This window comes from Tuber melanosporum (genome assembly GCF_000151645.1).
Source record: "Tuber melanosporum whole genome shotgun sequence assembly, scaffold_131, strain Mel28".
Classification (NCBI taxonomy): Eukaryota; Fungi; Ascomycota; class Pezizomycetes; order Pezizales; family Tuberaceae; genus Tuber; species Tuber melanosporum.
In genome coordinates, this window is record NW_003298788.1 from 230538 (window position 1) to 252221 (window position 21684).

The 21684-nt window shown below is 46.9% G+C and overlaps 5 protein-coding genes; 3 read left to right on the top strand and 2 right to left on the bottom strand.

The window, feature by feature from the left end:
- Positions 1-24: 24 nt before the first annotated feature.
- On the bottom strand, positions 25-4060 carry GSTUM_00002520001 (uncharacterized protein). XM_002836150.2 has 9 exons: positions 3820-4060; positions 3627-3731; positions 3277-3563; positions 2997-3209; positions 2841-2939; positions 2346-2790; positions 1911-2183; positions 549-1799; positions 25-475 (listed from the first exon to the last, which is right to left on the bottom strand). Exons 1-9 carry the CDS (start codon positions 3845-3847, stop codon positions 306-308), a joined length of 2871 nt encoding a protein of 956 aa, XP_002836196.1. The 5' UTR covers positions 3848-4060; the 3' UTR covers positions 25-305.
- Positions 4061-7043: 2983 nt separating this feature from the next.
- GSTUM_00002521001 (uncharacterized protein) lies at positions 7044-13975 on the top strand (the record flags this gene model as incomplete). XM_002836151.2 has 7 exons in its annotated part: positions 7044-7359; positions 7420-8806; positions 8860-11165; positions 11256-11539; positions 11588-12508; positions 12560-13462; positions 13524-13975. The coding sequence occupies 7 exons, from the start codon at positions 7044-7046 to the stop codon at positions 13581-13583; spliced, it is 6177 nt and encodes a 2058-aa protein (XP_002836197.1). The 3' UTR covers positions 13584-13975.
- A 175-nt stretch (positions 13976-14150) lies between these two features.
- GSTUM_00002522001 (uncharacterized protein) lies at positions 14151-14381 on the top strand (the record flags this gene model as incomplete). Its single annotated transcript, XM_002836152.1, has 1 exon — positions 14151-14381. The coding sequence occupies one exon, from the start codon at positions 14151-14153 to the stop codon at positions 14379-14381; it is 231 nt and encodes a 76-aa protein (XP_002836198.1).
- A 140-nt stretch (positions 14382-14521) lies between these two features.
- On the bottom strand, positions 14522-16442 carry GSTUM_00002523001 (uncharacterized protein). XM_002836153.2 has 3 exons: positions 15225-16442; positions 15083-15167; positions 14522-15028 (listed from the first exon to the last, which is right to left on the bottom strand). Exons 1-3 carry the CDS (start codon positions 16222-16224, stop codon positions 14830-14832), a joined length of 1284 nt encoding a protein of 427 aa, XP_002836199.1. The 5' UTR covers positions 16225-16442; the 3' UTR covers positions 14522-14829.
- Positions 16443-16931: 489 nt separating this feature from the next.
- Positions 16932-18474, top strand: GSTUM_00002524001 (uncharacterized protein). XM_002836154.2 has 3 exons: positions 16932-17269; positions 17360-17488; positions 17601-18474. The coding sequence occupies exons 1-3, from the start codon at positions 17102-17104 to the stop codon at positions 17961-17963; spliced, it is 660 nt and encodes a 219-aa protein (XP_002836200.1). The 5' UTR covers positions 16932-17101; the 3' UTR covers positions 17964-18474.
- The last annotated feature ends 3210 nt before the right edge of the window (positions 18475-21684 follow it).

Sequence of the window (21684 nt, forward strand, 5' to 3'; positions counted from 1 at the left end):
AACAAGGACAAAGGAACGACGTAAGGAAATCGAGATGTAGTGGTATTTGAACTAAGAAAAAAGATGGAGAAAATAGGAAAGTGCGGGAGAAGGAATAGCCAAGGAATCACACCGCTAAGTGCCCAAACGCTGAAGTGGAAGGAGGGAGAGAGGAAAAGAGACCAAACGAGCGCTCTGTTGGTGGTGTAAGAAAAAGGAGATCGTACGTACTTTTTGGTTGGTTTTAACCTCACTTGGTAACAAACGCTGTGGGAATGAGAATACATTCCACAAAAGGCAGCAAATCCCGGAGCCGACGAGCCAAGCTAGCAGTTTTGAAGATAGTTGCTAGGGACTAGACCAGGTCTTCCCTGAATGCCTACTATCTCTGCCTCCCACCATCCGTCATCCTGCTGTCTCAAAACTGCGACGATATCTCCCTTGGCAAAGCTAAGTTCTTCCGGGATAGCTGCCTGGTAAACATACATGGCTCTCGCTGTTTTTCAATATGGGGTCAGCCCTTTCTGTTATGTAAATTATAATGATGCGCGGGTCATTGCGTAACTTACCATAATGTAGGATTGGTCTGCCATCGCGGCTGTATTGCCTACTGGTGTCGGCAACACTCTTGCTCCTAGGACGGGTAATTTGTCCTCCTCCTCCTTGATAGGTTGCGACTACACCCACCTGGCTGCCATTGTCGCCATTGTAATAGCTATGCCTGGAGCTCTGGCCATCATAACTGCCCCGAACACTACCCGCCTGACTTCTGCCTCTGGATCCATAGCTGTCATGTCTGCTATGGTGACTGGGCGCAGGAGAATGGGATCTATAATTATTCAAAGCAACCTCTTGCCCGGATGGCAGTGGTGAAGGAGAACGCTGTGAATAAGCTGTGTACTGGCCCCTATTTGTGTTGGAGATGTCGGGACGGGATTGTGTGTAAGGATTGGGGGACGCCGAACGATTATATGTAATTGGCTGAGGGGAGCTGCTGCGATGCCTATCATCACCATAAAGCTGTGGGCGGGGGCTAACACTTCTGTTAGGAATTGGGCTGGCCGCTCTGTGGTCTTGCTGGTTATTGGATACCTCGCGAGAGCTTTGTCTAGATTGTGCGCGTAGATTTTCCATTGTTCTGGCTCTTTGTCGCCCAGACCCGGTCCTACTTGGCGCTTCTTCCATAGCCACAGGCATCTGGGGGCCGTCGAGCATATGGTCCCGTTGGTTAATGTATCTTTGGGTAGTTTCCTGCATCTGTTGAGATGTGAAGGCGGGTGGCGGGAGACCTAGAGCGCTAGTCTTGGGGGCGTAATTTGGTGGCGGGGTCCCTCGCTGCGCTGCGTTTATAGCCGAGTTCGGTCCAGGAGCCGGTGTCGCCGAAGGGGCAGGTGTTGCTAACCCAAAGAACCGATCTGCAGTATTCCTTGGTGGGGCGGACCCTTTTGTCACGCCCTTGAGCTCCGCTAGCGCCTGAGCTATAGGATCCAAAGCCAACTCATCCTCCTCCGGAGCTTTCCTAGGTAGACCCCCTTTGTCATTCTCCGGCGCTGCTACGTCAAATACATTCCCACCGACATTAAGTGCAAGACTAGCCCTTGGGTCTATTGGTTCGGGGCTATCGTGTTCACCATCAAGCCTTTGCTGCGTTTGACGCTGCCGTCTATTTGCGGAGCCACTCTCGTATCCTTGCTGATGCCTGGAACTCGTTGAAGGCGAGTTGCTCTGTGGGGCTGGGGACCAAGTGCTGCGATTTCTCAACGACGGCGGGGGCCTAACAGGTGATTCTGGTTGTTGTTGAGCCTCCATACGACGCTGTTCTTGAAGCGCCATATGCTGTTGTTGCTGCTGCTGTTGCAGCTGGAGTTGATGCCGCTGCTCTTTCTCGCTCTTGCTCTTCCTTCTGAATGGCCCTCCATTGCTGAAAAAACCGCTCTTCCGTTTCCCGACAAGTTTCTCCTCTTCTCTATGTACTGGCTGCTGTTTCACTGGAGACCGTTGACCCCCGCCCCTGGCAACTAATGGGGCCTCACTCCCACTGGAAATGGAGGTTGGATTAGAGCAATCACTTCCGGAAGCATGGCTGCTGGGAGGGCGCGCGATAGGGCTGCCGCCCGAACCACTATCAGAAATCATATTTCCAGGACGACAATACATAGTCATCCCATCAAGAGGATATTCATTGTGAGGCGCGTTCTGAGCGGCTTGCCTTTCCCTCTCATATCTCTGTGACCTTGATGGTGTTGAAGTGCTGCTGCATTGCTGGTACTGGCTATCGCGGCGAGACCTTGAGCCAGGAGTAATATTACCCGCAATTTCTCGGTTGGCGGGGGGAGTCTGTGGTTCCTTGTTTCTCAAGTGATCACGACCAGAGCGGCGGTCGTGTCCGCGACGCCCGTGATCACGACTCACTTGATCCTGCGACTCATACTCAACTCTTTCCGGTTCACGACGTGCACTATCACGAGATCCAGTGTTTGGAGCTTGCTCTGGTTCTTGTTCAGCCTGAGATGAGGAGCTTGTAGAGGGGTTTGGTGAAGCAGATCTAAATGTTGGGTTTCCTGTGCGGGGGAATTGTGCTACACTATAATTTTCTTCCTGGGTCTCCGAGGCTCCGTCATCCGATAAGTCCCCTCGACAAAAATTGATATATTTGGGTGCATCTAAGAAAAGGTCAATGATATAACAGCGTGGAACGAAATAGCAGCAGCTACCTGGGATGTCTTGGCCTGTCCCACGATCCAGTATAAATGATGTAATATCCTTCTCCACTTCGCAATCTTCCAAGGACACTCGAACCTTCTCGCAAGACTTTTCGGAGGTTAGGCCTGCGCAATACAAAAGCCATATATTCCACTCACCTGGTCATCGTCAACACAGACAGTGGAGGCAAGGTTGGCAAAAGCCCATAGACTAGCCTTTAAAAAGTCGATTCTTTCTTCCTCCAAATCTTGAAATTTCTGTGAAAGGTGTCAGCAAGATCATTACCCACCCACGGGAAGGTTGACTGAGCGTACGTCGCAAGCTTGTTTCCACTCTTTATTCCACCTAGCAGTGGTGTCTTCCAATGCCTTGATCGCCTCCTGATACTCGGCATTTGAGGTGACCAAGGCGGCCTGTGTTTTCTCTAGCCTAGCCTTATTCTTACGTTCTTCCTGTCCCATCACCATATGCCCCTGAGCAAGATAGCCCTTAATTTTCAAGCAATCTTGTTCGTAGCGATCTCGAGTCTAATATGCGCCCCCAGCCTCATTAGTACCATGCCCCTTTCCTTCATGGCACTAAGGCGGAAAATACCTTATTCACTTGGTTGGTTTGCTTCGATTTCAACTGAAGGATTTTCTCGCAAGTTCCCTGAACAATTCTCCTTCGCTCTCGCCAAGCTCCCGAATAATCCGTCAGAGGTTGTTCCAACTCTGTTTTCATCTTGTTAGCAGTGGTTTGGTGGGCCTTTCCCATAGACTCGACTTCTGCTCTGAGCACATCCATAGAAATCTTGAGTGTTCCTGTCTCAACAGAGCCAAGAGGTTTCTTTGAGAGTGCCAAAAGCTTCCTGGCAAATTCATCCTCAATCGCCGCTCGTGCTATTTAGTAATTAAACCAATCAGCCAATACCCTTATGAAGGTTCGAATTTATAAGCAGCTACCGGCATAAAAAGCTTTTAACTCTTCGCATGTAGTCTTTGCGTCATGCATGCGCTGCAGGAGAGGGCCAACGCCAGCATCATCCTTTCCCCAGAAATTGTTCGCAACTATTTCATGACATTAGACATGTGACCTCCAAATACCGGTACAGGTGAGGGACCAATGAGGGGGGATTGAAATGGGATGAATACATACAAGATAGCGAGACAGATGGTTCAGACATGTCCGAGGACATAAGCTGTCGCTGTAATCGTGTCATAGCGTATTAGGAGGGTTCGTAGGGGTCGTGAGGATCGTAAAGTGAGTGTGGAATGAAGCAAGGAGGCAGCGAGAACGCCTACAAAGGGCAAACGGCAATTGCTGCAACTCTAGGGACACGCACTATCGCTAGCTATCACTTCTTAGGGTGAGAATCAGAAGCGGGAGTGGAGAAGGGGGGGCCCGTATGTGGATGTCAGGCTGTAGATAAAGCTGTGGATGGTGTGTACGGGGAGATGTCGGCTTGTAGAGCACGGTTGCCATGGAGACAGGCTATGTAAAGAAAAAAGGCCGAAAAACTTACCCATAATACTGTACTCGTACTTGATAATACAACAAGCCCTGTCGCCAAGACGGGTAAGCGCGCATAATACTGTGCGACTATCATACTTGCGGTACAACGGTAGGGTATTTGGTCATGGTAAAGTGGCGGGGATAGTGAACGCTCGTTTGGACAAGGTGTTGGCACAGCGACACAAGCGGAGGCCGACCGAATGGGTGCATTGTCAAGGAGGATTTATTGGTGTTGTTTGCGCTAGTGTACCATTAGAATTAAGCTGATATCTGTTACTGTCCCATGACCAAATGCCTCACCCCTGTACTAATACGGTAATACCAGTACTCAAGTACTCGTACCGGTATGATACTTTATGGTCGATTGGGCTGTTGTTCAAAGGGTTTGTTATATACTTGTAGCTCGCCCCCCCTTCCCTTGCGGCCCGCAGTTATCACACAAGCGGATCCGCTACCGTAGTGGCTGCCGCAGGCTCTCTGGTGCTATCCTACTCGTACACCTGTCCCATACCAGTACTAGTATTCTTCAACACTTCCTCACAAGGAGGAAGCCTTCACAGGTGCAGTTGTGCCGGTATTCGAAAGAGTTAAAAAGTTGGCAACCATTAAGGGGTAATTCGGATACCGGTGAAGGCCAACAGGAATCCAGGGAACCTCTCCTTCTTCTCCACATTACCCTAGCTGAGATACAACGTATTGGAGGTTCACTGGTTGATTAAGTCATGATATTTTGGACTACCTGCCTCACCTACCTCAATCAATATCCTACCCCCCCCCAATTTTTTTATCTTACATCTACTCATACCAAACGACTTACTGCTCAACTCTTGCTTTTGTGGCAGGTTAAAAGCACCAGCAAGCATTCCTAGAAGAAACAGTGCTTACGCAATATGGATGACCATTTTGAAAATCTCGCCGGTAGATTATCGATGAAGCATGCATAAAATTTTGCAGAGACGTTGTTGCGGGTTGGCCTGTCCAAATCTGCATCACCGCGCAGTGCTCAAGCCGCGGGTGAAGAAGAGCCTTTGTCATTTTGGGCCTGAGTTCACCCGGAACGAGCACTGCCATTATTTGTGACGGATGGTGGTCTTCCTCTCTGAATGTTCCACTTGAGAACGCATGCCGGTGCTTAACCTCGATAATGCAGTCGTTGTTTTTCTCTTCTCCTTGATTTTGGGCTTATTAAGCGATATCTCAACAATCCATTAAATTCTACCACTGCTGGTATCATACATAGACTAGATACCGTGAATTGAGTCGAGTGGTGGCGATGGTCGCCACTGCGCCACAGGCGGTGGCTCGCCTCCTTCTAGAGTGGACAAGAGGGCATTGTACCGACCGCTTGTAGGCCTTGGATACTGGTACTCGTAGGCTACCGGTGCTCGTAAGTGCGTGTCTAAAGTCCTCGCACAATCAAGCCCTGAGCCTACCATAGAGTGAGGGTGAGTAGACAAGTATACGTTCTACATACACTTTGTGTCGGGGCGTGATCAAAAGTATTGTCTGCTAAGAAACGGAGAGAGAGCCCTTTCCGCTCCATCAGCAGCCATCACACACTTCACCAAGATACGGTACGATATCCTAAGTAACTGCTTTTCTCTTCTTTCTTCTCCTCTTCCTCCTCCTCCTTCTGCTTTACATCGATTAAAGTACCCAAACGTACTATCTTGAAACCCGTTTTCTTATCCCCCTATTCCCCGATCTTCTCCTCCCCATCCCCATACACACATCCTGCATACCCTCCGCCGTCTGTACTTCCCGCGCTTTGCTTTTACCCTGATACAAACTTTCGCGTCTTGGACCTTGCCCACCACCTATCCCTACTTTATCACCGATTGCCATAGCTACATTTACATTTAATTCTCATTTTTTTACCCCTAGCTACTACCCCTACCGTACTTGCCCTAAGGCACGACCTTTGTGCTTGAGCTTTGAATAAGGGCTTCTATATATTTTTCAACCGTACGGTAGGAACCATCACGCCGGCGTCCCCTCCCAAACACTTTTCGCCGCATCCTGCCGACTGTAACTTGCTTAACACCACTCTTCGTCCAGAGCCTTTCCCTCCGCACACATCCTTCCACCACCTCTCCCCCCTTCCATTTTAACGCATTCCTCCTCTCCTTCCTCCCACCCCCCCCCTCCCCCGCCTCCCACGCACCCCGAAAAAGAATGAGTAGCGGTCCCTGTCGCCAATAGAATGACAGCGCAGAACAGCTCGACACCTTCAAATAATACCACTTCTGATATCCATAATTACCCGCACCAGAAACCTCCATCCGTATCCGATCACGCCTCTCTCGGTGCCATTCCTCATTCTCTCTCTTCCTCATCGCAGTATCGGAGCCTCCATCTGCCAAGCAACTCCGATCTACATCAGCCCTTTTCGACCTCTGCCTTCGGCCAGACTACTCACGCTACTTCACAGAACCTCCCCGTCTCTGGAATTCCTGATTCAAGAAGCACCACCGCCGTCCCGTCGTCTTCCCAGCAACTGCAGCAGCCTTCCCAGCTACCGTCTTCTTCCTCCATAACGCTACCCTCCGAATTTATAGGCTCGACGGCGAAGCCCCCTGAAGGCGGTGGTGGGACCGGGAGTGCGGGGTCATTGCGTTTGGTGAAATTAGGCCTTGCGCACCTCAGCCTATTGATAAGTACTTTGACTGAGAGTAACTACGAGAACAAGCGTAAGGAGATTCGAGAGGTGAGCTTTCGATATCCTTGCTTGAAGGCTTGCCCTTTTGGACGGCTCCATGTTGTGTTATGCTGCCTGAATATCCTCGCACATTATTCATAACACCCTCCCATTTTTCCCCCCCAATTGCTAACATTAGGCACTGCTACTTCAGCTCCTCAACGTCAGCATGGAGATCAATAATAGGACCATGCGGAAGCTCATATCCAATAACTACTCATACATTATGTCGTCAACCAGTAGCCGGTCGTCACCCAATCCTAATCATCGACTCTTGACAGAGACGATTAAAGAGATTGCGAGTTCACCGCAAGACGCGAAGGAAAAATTTGCGGATGTGATTGCCGGAATGGCTAACGATGGTGAGATGGCGAGGGATTTTGATTTGGCAGTATTTCTCAGTCATTTTGGGCTGGACAGCCTGCAGAAATGCATATTGGCGGTGGGCTTAAAGCAGAGTCAGAGGCACGATCTCCGCAACAAGGGTATCAATCTTATTTATTCCGCCCCTACAGAGATAAGATTGCTGACCATCTGCGTCAAAGCTTATGAGATCATTCACAAGTCATTCAGGTCAATGTTAGAGATTCTGGCTAACCCCTCCAGACATCCTGAATTGAAGCCGGAGGGGATTGCGTTTTTCATCGACCAAATACTAGGAGAGCCGGTATACCCATTCGCTGATAATCTCAAACGACTGGAAATTTCGTACGCTGCGAGGTCACGCTACAAAAACATGCAATTACCACCCGAAATCCTCCATGTCACCGAGTCAATCGAGAAGCTGCGGCAGCAAGAGTCGCTGGTCCATATATTCTCCGTACTGGGGCCAGAGAGTACAAGCTCGCTGGAAAATTGTAGGGAGGTTCTCAAGCGGAAGTGGAAGGTTCAGATTTCGGAAAGTGAGATGACAGACATGCTGGTTCTGATGGCCACGGCAAGAAATCCTATCGAGTGGCATGCAGATTTTTTCGTGCGAGCTCTTCAGCATGAGAACCTACCTCAATCCTTTAATTGGGAGCGTGTAGTTGAGGGTTTGGATAGAGAGGACTTTGTCTTGGAAGGAACAGAAGGGTTGCATGTTATTCTCACCGCTTTGCAGCATGGAAACACCGATCCCGACTTTCCTATCCATAAGCTTTGGGGTGGTAGATGGAAGCATCCGCGGTCACAGTGGTCTGTTCTCAAGGGGTATATCAAAGCAGACAATCTGGACGTCAAGAGGATTCCTGGCATCCGAAAGGTGTTCTCTTCAGCTGATTTCCTATCTTCCAATAGTAGCCTCAAGCTTATGGTTGCTACCTTCGAAACACATAAGCTGATATCCCTTGATGCTGTGGATGCTCTTTTCCATCTTGCGTTGCACGAATCGATTCCCCCTGATGTCAAACAGGCAGCGCAAGCAGAGCTGGACAAGGCTGCTAAGTTTACACCAGAATTACTTCTTTGTGGGGCCTTAATGATACCCAAGCCTTGGCCCGAAAATTTAGAACATGTCATTAACAATCTGTTCAATATGTTTTTTGAAGGGCATACTAGTCATCAGCTGGTATTTTGGCGGCTTTGGCATGTCGACAGGCCATTTATTATCGGCCAGTTTGTTGACTACCACCTCGGGAACAACCTTAATATCACACGTATCCTAGATATTGCCCAGGAACTTCGATGTCTTAGTGATCTATTGGAGGTTAAGAATGCACCATTCATCCTTGATGTTGGAGCTTTGGCAGCTAGGAGAGAATACCTGAATCTTGAAAAGTGGCTTCAAGAAATGATCAACAAACATGGAAGCGATTTTGTGACAGAAACCTACCGATTCTTGCGGGTCAAAGCGGAAGCAGAGTACATTCAGACGAGAGAAGGTGGAAAGCCCACTATGGTTAGTCTTAGAGTCGGACCCGTCCACACTTTCCTTACCCTGCTCGATAGGAAGTAAGTTCCCCAGGCCTCTTGATTGCTATGTCAGCCACTAACTGCTTATGTAGTCATCCGCCGATGACCCAAGATATGCAAGAGAAGGTTACAGAAACCCAACGTTTGTGCATCCAGGCTTACCCACGGCTGATCAATCTTGGTTGTGGGATGGATTCCATCATCTTGGCGAATAATTCTGAGAGCAATACATTCCCTCCTATCGTCGACAAAGAAATGCAGCAGAATTACAAGATGATGTACAGCCAGGAGACTGAGATTAGTGAGATGGTCACCTATCTTCGCCAATTGAAAACGTCCTCAATCCCCCAAGATCAAGATCTCTTTGCTTGTATGATACATGGCCTCTTTGACGAATATCACTGCTACCCTTCATATCCACTCCAAGCGCTTGCGACAACCTCTGTGCTCTTTGGCAGCATTATTGTCTACAATCTCATCGACGACATTCCTCTACGTGTTGCGCTGGCAATGGTGTGGCAAGCTGTCCGCGATCACGACCCTTCTTCGACAATGTACAAGTTCGGTCTGCAGGCCCTGGTTCAGTTCAAGGAGAGGCTCAAAGAATGGAAATCTTACTGCGGCCTGCTTGCGCAAGTCCCGGGACTTCAAGGGACAGATATATGGAAGATTGCTCAAGATGTTATCGGTGGCAATGCTGACCGACAGAACGAACTGTCGGCAAACGGCAACACTGATCGAAAGGAACCCGGAGCTGTGTTAACTAATGGCGACTCCAATGCCTCGTCTCCCGAATCACCACAACACCCTCCATTTCGGTCTTTGGACCCCACTATGCCGTTTCGAGATCCATCGGCTTATACTGAACCCGACGAGGAAGTCCAGGATAGGGTTTTGTTCATCGTCAACAATGTTTCTCATTCTAACCTAGAGGAAAAGCTGGAGTCATTGAAGGAGCATTTGCGCGAGGAGCACCACCAGTGGTTTGCCGACTACTTGGTTGTGGAACGGGCCAAGCTCGAGCCTAACTACCACAAACTATACCTCGACCTTTTAGACAAATACAACGATAAGGGGTTAACAGCAGAGGTTTTGCGCGAGACTTATGTCAATGTTATCAAATTACTAAATGCGGAGGCTACTTTAAACAGCTCGAATGAGAGGACACATTTGAAGAACTTGGCTTGTTGGTTAGGAGGACTGACGATCGCGAAGGATAAGCCGATAAAGTTTAAAAATATCTCCTTCAGAGATTTACTTATTGAAGGATTTGTCACGGAGAGGCTCACGGTTGTCCTTCCCTTCACTTGCAAGGTTTTAGAACAATCAACCAAATCGACAGTCTTCAAACCCCCCAATCCTTGGCTAATGGCTACTATACGAATCTTGGTTGAGCTCTACCAACATGTTGAGCTCAAACTTAACCTGAAATTTGAGATTGAAGTTCTCTGCAAAAACCTGGATCTGGACATCAAAACCATTGAACCTTCGACAGACATCCGGGAAACTCGGGATAGGCCGGCAGAGAAAGTAGAGGAGAGCTTACAAGTTGTTGAGGATCTTCCTCTGCAGCCACAAGATTTCTCCCCCACATCAGATCCGGTTCCCGCCGGGTTTGCCGACCATGTTATCGTCAGTTCCGCGGTTCAACACCCTGCTATCAAACGCATTCTCCAGCTAGCCATAGATCGTGCCATTCGGGAGATTATTGGGCCGGTCGTTGAGAGATCCGTTACTATTGCTAGCATTTCGACATCTCAGCTCATCCAGAAGGATTTTGCGACAGAAGGTGATGAAGGAAAGATGAGGAACGCTGCGCACATCGTCGTTCAGCACCTTGCCGGAAGCCTGGCTCTTGTTACGTGCAAGGACCCGCTGCGGATGAGCATGCAGAATAACATCCGTGCCCTACTTGCCCAGAGTGGATACAATGAGCAAGTCATTTCAGATCAAACAATTACTGTGTGTGTCAACGACAATATTGATATGGCATGTCAGATCATCGAAAAGGCTGCCCAAGAACGTGCTATTCCAGATATTGATGACGGATTGAGTCAAGCGTACCAACTGAGGAAACGGCACCGGGAGTTGAGAACTAATCGACCATTTGTCTCCCCTGATGTTTCCCAAGTTGCACTACAGCTCCCAGATCAGTTCAGGTTGAAGCCAGGCGGACTCTCTCCCCAGCAATTGAGCATGTACGAAGACTTCAATAGGATGGCAAGGGCTCCAAACCCGGAGGGTGCCAGAAATTCGTTCGAAAGTGCTTTCCCAAACGACTTTTCGCCAAGCGGAAGCACAATTGTGGAACCCCCGCAGGCGCAGCCGAGAGCTTCCGAACGATCCCCCGGCGCCTCGGATGCTGGCCAGAAGGAAATTCAGTCTAAAATTTCGGTAAGTTTTTTTGGTGCGTCTATATGGAGGCTTGTTGTTCTAATGCTATATTTCCCCTAGGTCCTCTTGAGTGAGGTGCGGAAGCTTGCAAAAGAGTGTCGTGAGCAACACCTCAAAGACCTACATGCGGAGCACCCACTTTTCCAGTTCATCGAAGCTATACTCAGCAATGCGTCCCTGGCACAACCTAATATGCCTCGCCTAAAAGACGCTATTTGTACAACTGTGGCTTCCTCGGTATGCCTCATTTTGTATACGGACACGCAGAATCAGATGGAGGTTGAGGTGCTCGGGTTTCTCCTGCAGAAAGTTTGCGAGCTATCACCACTCACGGCAAAGGATGTCGTTATGTGGCTTTCCCAAGGCCAGGACGATGAGGTATGTGCCTGTTGATATATATGTATTTGCCGATGCTGATTTATACAGCGGATGTTCAATGTCCCAGTCACAGTCATGCTTCTAAAGACTCAACTTTTTGCGCTCACCCATCTTGATGCCACCATTGCCAGGTCAATTAACGCGAGAAAGCCTGCAGCGTTGGAGTTTTTGTCACAGTTGCTCAAAGAGACTGTCACTGGTCCAAATCCTCTTGCCCTAAGAGCCGATTTTGCATCGTCACTCGACGCCGTAGGTGGCTGGCTCAAGCAAGATCCCACTAACAAGGCGGCTCTTGAATTGGCTGGTGACTTTCAAGATTCAGACAGGGGAAATCAAGATGTAGATCTCGAGGACCGCGAGAAGCGTGACCAAATTGAGTATATATTCGCTGAGTGGATATCTCTCTGCCAGTATCTCTTGACATCAGAGAAGAATTACTCCTCCTTCATCATGCAGCTTCATCAGACCAAAGCTCTAGCTGATACGGCGTCCTCTTGCGAATTTCTTCGAACTTGTATCGAGTTTTGCATTGCGGAGTACGAACAGTCAACCAGCACCAACCCGACAGCAGCAACTAACTGCTATATCCCTATTGACGCTCTTGCTAAGTTGGTCGTCCTCCTTGTAAAGTACCAAGGGGAAGGCGATCAGAAGGGTCAAGCGGTCGACAAGGCAGACTATCTGAACAGCACTTTGGCCCTGATCGTTTTTGTCTTTAACCACCATCACGAGGCTCGCGGTGAGCACTTTTCACAAAAAGTGTTTTTCCGTTTCTTTTCCAGTATGCTGTACGAATATCACCTGATCGAAAACCAGATGATGGGGTACCATGAGAGAATATTGGAGACCTTTGCGGAATGCTTTTTAACCATCCAACCGGCCTTCTTTCCCATGTTCAGTTTCCACTGGATGACATTGGTTTGCCATCGGTACTTCATGCCTAAGCTACTTAGGCTCGAGGGCGAGAAGGTGAGATTCCATCTGGGATCAGCTCTTCTACGAATACTAACACTATTGAAGGGCTGGCCGGTATTTGCGAAGCTTCTGGAGACCCTTTTGGTGTATGTTGGCGCACCACTGAAAGAACGCTCTATTCCACCAGTCGTAAAGCTACTTTATCGAGGGATTCTCAGGGTCCTTTTGGTGCTACACCATGACTTTCCAGAATTCCTTGCTGAATGGCATTTCTCAATCTGCGAGGTCATCCCAGTTCATTGCACACAACTTCGCAATTTGATATTGTCTGCCTATCCCTCCTCGCTCTCGGACCTCCCAGATCCGTTCACAGCAGGATTGAAAGTTGATCGCCTGCCAGAAGTCAAAAAGGCTCCCAGGATAAGTGGTGATGTGTTCAGACCTCTTATCGATAGTGGGATAAAGCAGTTACTGGATTCGTGCCTTGGTTCCCCCGAAGGTTTGACGAACGCAGCGATACAAAGAATTGTGGAAATGTTGGACACAGAGCCTAGAAAAGTGACTGGGCTCGGATTCGCTACAATCACCGTAGACACCGCTATTATCAACAGTCTCGTCTTATATCTCGGAATGGAGGCCATACGTGAGGCCACTGAAAAGGGAGGCTCAACATTCCAGACGCAGAGCCCACATACCGCCTTGTTCTCAAAACTTGCAAGTGACCTAAAGCCTCAGGCCAGATACTTTTTCTTGAGCGCGATCGCAAATCACTTGCGCTACCCTAACAGCCACACCCACTACTTCAGTTATTTGTTGCTTTACCTTTTCGGCCAGGTCCAGGGCAAAACCAACGAGTCTGATGTGAGGCAGCAAATCACCCGCGTCTTGCTCGAAAGATTGATCGTCCATCGCCCTCATCCCTGGGGATTGATAATTACACTTCTGGAGCTGCTTAAGAACCCAACCTACGACTTCTGGCAGCTGCCGTTCATCAAGACCGCACCTGAGGTAATTGTTTTACTCACTAAAAAAGTCATGGTCCGCGATTTAGCCAGCTTACACTCTACAGATTGAGAGGCTTTTCGGTGCTTTGTTCCAACACATTAATAATTCCCCCCTTCGTCAGTGAACAAAAATAAAGCATTGTCACTTTCCCACTTTTACTCATTTCCTCGCCTTCCATGGAATCTTGCATACCTTGTCCTTTTCTCATCTCCGGGGGCGCGCTGAAGCTTTTCTTTTTTTTGTCTTGCCTTGTCTGTCACAACTGGTGGTTTTTCAGGGGGGAAAAGCACAAAACAAAAGTTATGTTGGGGTATTTAGATCGGGGTTTTTCTCTCTTTTCTTTCTTCATATTCATTCCCATGATTAGTTAGCATCCTTACCTCTCCGCATTTCCCGTTCGATTTCTTTCTTTTACCTTCCCTTTTTTCTTTGAGGAGGACGATGATAGAGACATGAACGGGATAGATTAGCCTAGTCTAGTTTCAATTCCATCTTACCACCTTGCCAAGAAAAAAAGAGAAAGCGAGACGAAAAACCAAAAAACTGTACCTTCCCTCTGTTTTCTTTCCTTCAATTATTGTTTTTTTCTTTTTTCTTTTTCCTTTTCTTCTCACAATTGCATACAGTATTGTACTACTCCACTATTTCTTCCCCCCCCCAAAAAAAAATTTCGGAAATTGTTTTGTGTATTATGTTACGGAGTTTGCGATGCCGCATAGTTTCCCCTCCCTTTCTTGCGGGAATATGGGGGGGTCAGTCCATGGCAGGCTTCCAGTGTGTTCGTCATTGTTTGTTTCCTGTCGATTTGAGCATGAGGGAGTGGAAATGGAATTTTCTACCAATGGTTTTATCCACCTTTTTCGCCTTTTTTTGCGCCTCACTTGGTTTGTCTCGCACTGTCTCGCATGGAGTGTACCGATAGCTTAAGTCGCTTTATGGGATTTTTTATACATATACATTATTTGAGTGCCTACGAGTATAACTGCTAGTATCGCAGGCAGAAGCGGTAGCATGAATTATGCTCGAGTGATAATTTGTGAACGGTAGTGAAGAGAGTCAAAATACTAGCAAGGAACCTGTGTATATTAATACTATATACCCCAACACCCTGAAGCCACGGTAAGAAAGAAGAGGAAAGAAGAAAAATAGCAACCAAGCCAAACGTACGCCCGCAGAAAGTGCAAAAACTCCACATTTGGAACATGAGAAACCGATCTACCAATGTTATCTCAGCGACGAAACCACCGCCGCGAGTAGTACACCGGGATTGATGGAGGTACCCGGGAAAAAAAGAGGTGAAAAAGAACAGAGAATAGCCACGATTTTGCACCGATTCTCGATCACAAATAAACAACACCCATCCCAACGACCTATAGAGACTTATCGCCAACAGTAGCACTCCGACTAACTGGGGCAATCACCGTCTCCTCCTTGATCACCTTCTCGATGATAGCAGGCACACGCTTTGTCGGCCAGAGGGATTCTTGGATAAGTCTCTTGTAGCCAGCGACAGCTTCAGTCAGGTCAGACTTCAGGACGTATTCGCTGTCACTGTGTGCTGTGAGGATTCTAGTGGAATGTCAGTTATTGATAGAGATGGGAATAAGAAGAGGAGGAACGTACGAGCCAGGACCATATAGGTAGCGTTTATGGCCACCATACAGGTTTGGGACATCAGTTCCATAGGAGCAGACTATCGTTTCAAAGTCTATTAGAGGAATTAGTTTGTGGCGGCCAGTGACAACAGCCGGGTGCAGGCACTCACTCTCAACGTCATGGTCCGTTTCCTGCGGTCCATAAGCAACACCAACAAATCTCAACTCGACAGGAAGTCCGTAAACAGTCTTCTTGATGACTTCCAACGTCTCGTCCAAGTCCCCAGCAAGACGGATGAGTACGGAAGCGTTAGCGTGTGGAGAGATAATGTTTGTAGCAACACCACCTTGAATCAACCCGATGTTGACAGTGGACTCGCCCAGAATGTCACTCCTCGGCAAGATCATGTGCTCAATCTTGTACAACGCCTCGACAAGATGGCTATTAGCGTTAACACCCAGTTGCGGGTAACCCGAGTGCGAGGCTTTGCCCTTGGCAATGACATCAAACATGACGATCCCCTTATGTCCCACGGCAAGTTTGTTCTCTGTCGGCTCCCCGAAAATCACAGTCTTCCACCTAGGTCCCAACGAGTTCGCAGTCTTCATTCCATCCCCCAACGTTTCCTCGCCGACAACAAACAACAACGAAACGTCCCCTTCAGCAATTACCTCCTCAGCGATTAACTCCTCCACCGCGGTGATCTGTGAAGCAACAGACCCCTTTGCGTCATTCGAGCCACGGCCGTAAATTGTGTTGGAAGTAGCCTTGTACGGGATAAAGGGCGGGACAGTGTCGATGTGGGAAGTGACGAGTGTGTGGGTTGTCCTGTTCTTGCCTAGGTAGGCAAATATGTTGACCCTGTCCTCACTCACAGCTTGCGTCTCCACAGTGAAGTTCTTGCCCATGAGGTAGCCTGCGAGCCATTCCCCGACTCCCTTCTCGTTTCCCGTGATGGAGGGGATTTCGATGAGTGAACGGTGCAAGGAGTAGAGTGGTGAAGTGCTTATTGGGTCGGCGAATTTCTTGATAAATTCAGGGACCTTGAAGGAGGCTCCCAGAGTCGAGCGTATCCCCCGGACCGAAGTGGGGATTCCAAAAGGGAGCTGGAGAGATTGGGTGAACGGCAATAGCAAAAGCCCGAGAGACGCAGGGTCGATGAGTTTCATTTTGAAAGTTTGAGATTATGTTTTAATCAAGTTTGATATTTTTTATCTGAAGAAAGGGGGAGAAGAAGTGGGATGGTTCAATTTTCCAGAGCAGATAAGGAAATGGGGGATTGAGACAAACAGACGAGTAATGCGTGAACACGGCTCCAAAAGACGTGGATACTTCGAGTTGTCAAACAGCCAAGGTAAGGCGGAGGGTGAGAGGGATCGAACGAGAGAGAGGGGGGGGAGGAATACCGTAGAGCTGGGGGAGAAGGATGAAAACAAAGATAGCAATAAAAATGGAAAATAAAAGGGAGTACAATACCGGCAGGACCAGAGAAGGAGTAGAGGAAGAGAGAGGGCAAGAGGAGAGAAACAAAAAAGTATGATGTAATCCATTCCCAAAATAAATAATATCATAATATTATTTATAATTGTTTTTTTATCGCGATTTCCACCAGAGACAAACTTCATAGCATACAGCAAGTGATGCCGCCAAGACCTTCATATTCACCCATTACATTTCCCCAATCTTTAGGGATCTGTTGTAGCCCAAGTCAGAGTACATTACAGTACGAGTACAGTCTTCGAGTACCGGTACGGGTATTACGGGATTGGCATTCCAATATTGGCAGGGTAACCCCCCCTTCACCCAGCAAGAAAGTAATAATGGAACAATGGCACCGCCGTGCACAGCACTTGTAAGGAGAGCCCTGTCCATTTCCCAATTTTCTTTCCAACCCCGCAGCTCAAAGTTATCCCAATCCCGTTTTTCCACCGTGCTGCTTCTGCTGCTTCTCATCTAAACCAGGCACACGACAACCTCCACAAATCCTCGATCACAACATTCCATCCCATCTCATCCCAAAAAAGAAAAAGAAAGAAAAACCCCCGCATGGACATCGACGACCTTCTACAAGAATTGGACGATAACAAGGTTCTAGGCGGAACGCGAGACATAAACGACCTCACACAGTCGTGGATAGCGGAGCGAACGGCCCCGGAGATCCTGCCCTTTCAAACTGCATTGCTGGAAAGGTTAATGGAACGGATCCGACAGCAGGTACTTCAGCTTTGGCATCCTCATTTTCATCTTATTTTTTCGTAGGGGGTTTGGAAGTTAATCCTGGGAGCATTTCCGAAAGTAATATAGATTGAATTGGTAGAGACACAGACAGGAAATTTGGATCCGAAGACGAACTTCTGTCTTATCCTTCTGCAGACGGAATTGGAGAGGGTAAAGTTTCTTGTCAGAGGTTATCTTCGGGCGAGGATACATAAGGTATGTTTGCGTCTACCTGTCATAACACATAGTCCCCCCTTTCCTTTTCCTTTTCCTTTTCCTTTCCCCGGGATTAAATGAGATGGGGTAGCTAAAAAATCCGCTCCACCAGATCGACAAGTATTCAATATACATCCTAACGACACCTTCAATCCGTGGTAGGCTATCGCCGCCCGAGCTATCGTACTTGAAATCTCACCTTGGACTTCTTAATTCACACTTTCTGGCATCCTTTCTCCGCCGATTTCCTGAACAGTTGCGCCGGCTGGACGATAAGGCCGGGGGGATATCCATGGTCGAGGAGCCGGACCTTGATGGTGCCGTGTTCTGCAAGGTAGTCAGAGACATTGAGGATAATATTGCCCGGATTCCGGGTACGGATTCTGAGTTTAAACTCACGAAGGGGGATGTCTATGTTGTCCGATACAGCGCCGTCCGGGAATTCGTCCTCCGTGGAGAGATAGAACTGATATAATGGCGAAGCTATAACGATGTATCCCTGCTCTACCTTTTTTCTTTTTTTTTTTTGAGCGTTGGCGTTTTTCTCCCTTCCTTGAGATGAGTTTTATCATGGGTGAGCGGGGATTGTATCATAACTGGCGTTTTATGGCTTTTTTGAAGGGAAAATTAGACTCGCTTATATGGTGGGTTCTTTGGCTAATGACAAAGGAGGGATGTGCGGTACTTTACATTGCAATGTGATATTATGAGGTCTGGGGATACTATCTTATTTCTGTTACTTGAAAATCTGAATTCCCCTTCTACTGTTGGTCAAGGTTGTGGCTAGCAGTCACAATTCCTGGTTGCTCACTTTCTCACAACCTTGGACACTTGGGAGGAGTGCCTGGCAGTTCAAGATGACTTTATAGCTTAGCATGACTTTATAGCTTACCATTGTAATGTTGTAACTTAACATAACTTCGTGGCTTCTGATAGCAATTTTGTAGCTCAATTCAATCTTGTAGTTTAATTACAGTATTTTTACTAGATAATATTACATTATTATAAGAAGTTTAATTAAGGAAAACTTGTAATAGTTAGATATATGGGAGTGCACAGACCCCTCGGTAGGGTAACTGTGCACAGGCCGTCATTTATTAGAGTTGCCAACACCTCCCTCTTGTCTCATTATGAGGACCACATATCCTGAACGAGATTTCAAAAAGTTGTATCCTATAACTACTCTGCCAAGGTTGCTCGCTAGCAGCTACAACCCATGGTTGCTCGCTAGAAGCTACAACCCATAGTTGCTCGCTAGAAGCTACAACCCATGGTTGCTCGCTAGAAGCTACAACCCATGGTTGCTCGCTAGAAGCTACAACCCATGGTTGCTCGCTAGAAGCTACAACCCATGGTTGCTCGCTAGAAGCTACAACCCATGGTTGCTCGCTAGAAGCTACAACCCATGGTTGCTCGCTAGAAGCTACAACCCATGGTTGCTCGCTAGCAGCTACAACCCATGGTTGCTCGCTAGCAGCTACAACCCATGGTTGCTCGCTAGCAGCTACAACCCATGGTTGCTCGCTAGCAGCTACAACCCATGGTTGCTCGCTAGCAGCTACAACCCATGGTTGCTCGCTAGCAGCTACAACCCATGGTTGCTCGCTAGCAGCTACAACCCATGGTTGCTCGCTCTCTTGCAACCTTGGGCACTCCTCTAAAGTGCCTGACAGTTCAACATAACTTTACGGCTCAATATAACTTTGTGGCTTACCATTGTAATTTTTGTGGCTCAACATGACTTCGTGGCTTCTGAAGTAATTTTGTGGCTTAATCAAACCTCACAGCTTAATCATACTATCGTTATTCAACTTCTTCGTATTACTGCATACTATTTTATTTTAGGATACAAAATTATTAATCTGAAAATTTGCTTTTTGCTTAATACACATTACTATCAATCTGGATATTTTCTTTTTGTAAGTACGAACTGAACGTCTTTGTTTTGCTTGTGCCTTTATCTCATTCAAGAAAGGCTTACGTTCTTCTTGCTCTGCTTTTTTCTTGGAATTTATAGCTCTACGTAACTGCTTTTCAGCCTTTTCCACCTCTGCATCCTCCCTTTTTTTTACCATCTGTCTTACTTTAGAGGCATAAATTACACTACCTTTTTAAATCTGCTAATGGTTACTAGCATGATGTCTAGCATTTTGTGCTTTCTCTACTGCTCACTGATGTTGTAAATTTTCCATAGCCAATGCATCTGCCTGTGCTAGCACTAATCCACCTTGCAGTACAGCTTTCATACTTTCCTGAAGGCTAGGTGGTGGATCACCTGCTTTACCTAATAGCTTCACACTTTGAGCTTGAAGGGTAGTAATAGTTAAAGGAATTTCTGATGCAGATTCTGGTAGCAAGGATTCAGGCTGAAAAGTTAGACTTACTGCTTCATGTAGCTAAATATTACAATATCTGGATTGAAGGGAATTAGTTCAGTTGCTTTAAAGGCAGATCGAATTGTAGATGGTTTGAGGGTTTGCTGTCGAATAGAGTCGATAGTATCTAGGAATTCTGTCTTATCAAAGTCTCCACATCTTGTGCATATTGCTGCCTCTACAGCCTCAGCATGGTAATGTTTGTAGTGCTGAAAGACAACTACATCAAGTGGTTGGAGAAGGTGGCTTGAATGTGGAGGGAGGCAGAACACAATAATCTTATTATACTTACAATAATCAAGAAACTGCTTTGTATAGTATGATCTAAAACTATCAAGAAGTAGAAGGCGATTGGTATCCTTAAGTTTCTACAAAGAAATCCGATAAAAGTGGCTTAGCCACTTTATTGTTAACTCATCATTTGTAACCGGTACAGGTACTTGGTTATTGGTTTTGTTTTATGTTTTGTTTTAAGTATCGCTTTGATACTTGGTTTTGTTTTATGTTTTGTTTTAAGTATCGCTTTGATACTTGGTTTTGTTTTATGTTTTGTTTTAAGTATCATTTGATACTTAATTAGTTTTACCAAAGTGTATGAATTGATACCTTTGACTAGTTTTGTTCATGCTAGATATGAACAGATTTGGGTATTTAAAAACCGCCTGATTCCACGATGGAAAAGGCAGACTTGGACAGATAGTATTTCAATATACTTGGTTGAACTGTTACTTCTTTGTTCCTCAGTATACCTTTGAAATCTCCTTTAGGTTTCAGCTCTTACCTCCTCTCTAGTAGAGCAGGCTATCTGCCAACTATTGTATCTGTTACCGATAATGTGATTAGCACCTTGTGAACATGTTACATTTTTTTAACCTCAGCAAGTGGTTAAGAACCTGTCTCTGGATTTAGGCCTGATCAACCTATCAATATCTACCTCAGAATACTAGCAGAGAGAAGTGGCAGAATAACGGCACATTCAGCTTCGTCTCAAAACCAACATAGAGTCTTTGACGACCAGGAGTGGGAAGCAAATCCCATGGTAAGACCTTACAAGAAAAAAACAAACCCGGCACTCTGTTAAGGAGCTGGGAGAACCTGCAAATACAGAAGCCACACAACCCCCAGGAGAATTCCTATCTACACCAGCAAAAAGGCCTTCCTTTGAACTTCCGATCGACCCCGAGTCCAGTAGCAAATCAGATATGACTAGTACAGGAGAAGGGCCTTCATGAGAAGGAAAGTCTCGGGCTTGGTCTGAAGAAGAGGAAGTACCCGTAGCATTTGAACCCCCTAAGTCCAAGCTCTATCTCTCAGTGAAGTTCACAGGAGAAGAAAAAGACCTCAAAGCTGAAGCTTTTGATCGATAGGTGACTGAACTTACACACTAGCTTCTCATTCAAGGGAAAGATATGGAAGACCCTATAACTGGATGATTCATTGGATCATTCTGTAAAGGAAAGGCAACCGACGCATACCAACAATGCTATAAGGAATATGGCGGAAATGTAAGATTAAGAAGATTTACTATTCTTGATTACCTGAAAGGCCGATTCCAAGCCTCTATTACCAACGACCTCCTATACAACAAATTCAACAAGCTCCACCAAGTTAATGTAACGCATGTTAATAGAATCACAGATGTAGCTACAGATCTGATGATGTATAAGGATGGAATAAAGAAAGGAAGTATTTCCAACTACATCCTTAAGCGACGATTCTATGATGCCATGTATCCTACCCTCCAGCGAGAAGTAGAACCACTCAAGGAAGATGACGATGATATTGTAATAATAATTGCAAGGGCAGAATGAAAGGACGCTA

What these genes read in the sequence shown, in the direction of transcription:
- GSTUM_00002520001 (XM_002836150.2), bottom strand. Translation starts at nt 3,847, where the DNA reads ATGTCTGAACCATCTGTCTCGCTATCTT. An exon ending in GTTAAAAGCTTTTTATGCCG is followed by an intron (nt 3,564 to 3,626) that starts GTAGCTGCTTAT and finishes ATTACTAAATAG; the next exon opens with CACGAGCGGCGATTGAGGAT. An exon ending in AAACCAACCAAGTGAATAAG is followed by an intron (nt 3,210 to 3,276) that starts GTATTTTCCGCC and finishes GGCGCATATTAG; the next exon opens with ACTCGAGATCGCTACGAACA.
- GSTUM_00002523001 (XM_002836153.2), bottom strand. Translation starts at nt 16,224, where the DNA reads ATGAAACTCATCGACCCTGCGTCTCTCGGGCTTTTGCTATTGCCGTTC. An exon ending in AACGGACCATGACGTTGAGA is followed by an intron (nt 15,168 to 15,224) that starts GTGAGTGCCTGC and finishes TTCCTCTAATAG; the next exon opens with ACTTTGAAACGATAGTCTGC. An exon ending in TACCTATATGGTCCTGGCTC is followed by an intron (nt 15,029 to 15,082) that starts GTACGTTCCTCC and finishes ACATTCCACTAG; the next exon opens with AATCCTCACAGCACACAGTG.
- GSTUM_00002524001 (XM_002836154.2), top strand. Translation starts at nt 17,102, where the DNA reads ATGGACATCGACGACCTTCTACAAGAATTGGACGATAACAAGGTTCTA. An exon ending in TGGAACGGATCCGACAGCAG is followed by an intron (nt 17,270 to 17,359) that starts GTACTTCAGCTT and finishes AAAGTAATATAG; the next exon opens with ATTGAATTGGTAGAGACACA. An exon ending in TTCGGGCGAGGATACATAAG is followed by an intron (nt 17,489 to 17,600) that starts GTATGTTTGCGT and finishes CCGCTCCACCAG; the next exon opens with ATCGACAAGTATTCAATATA.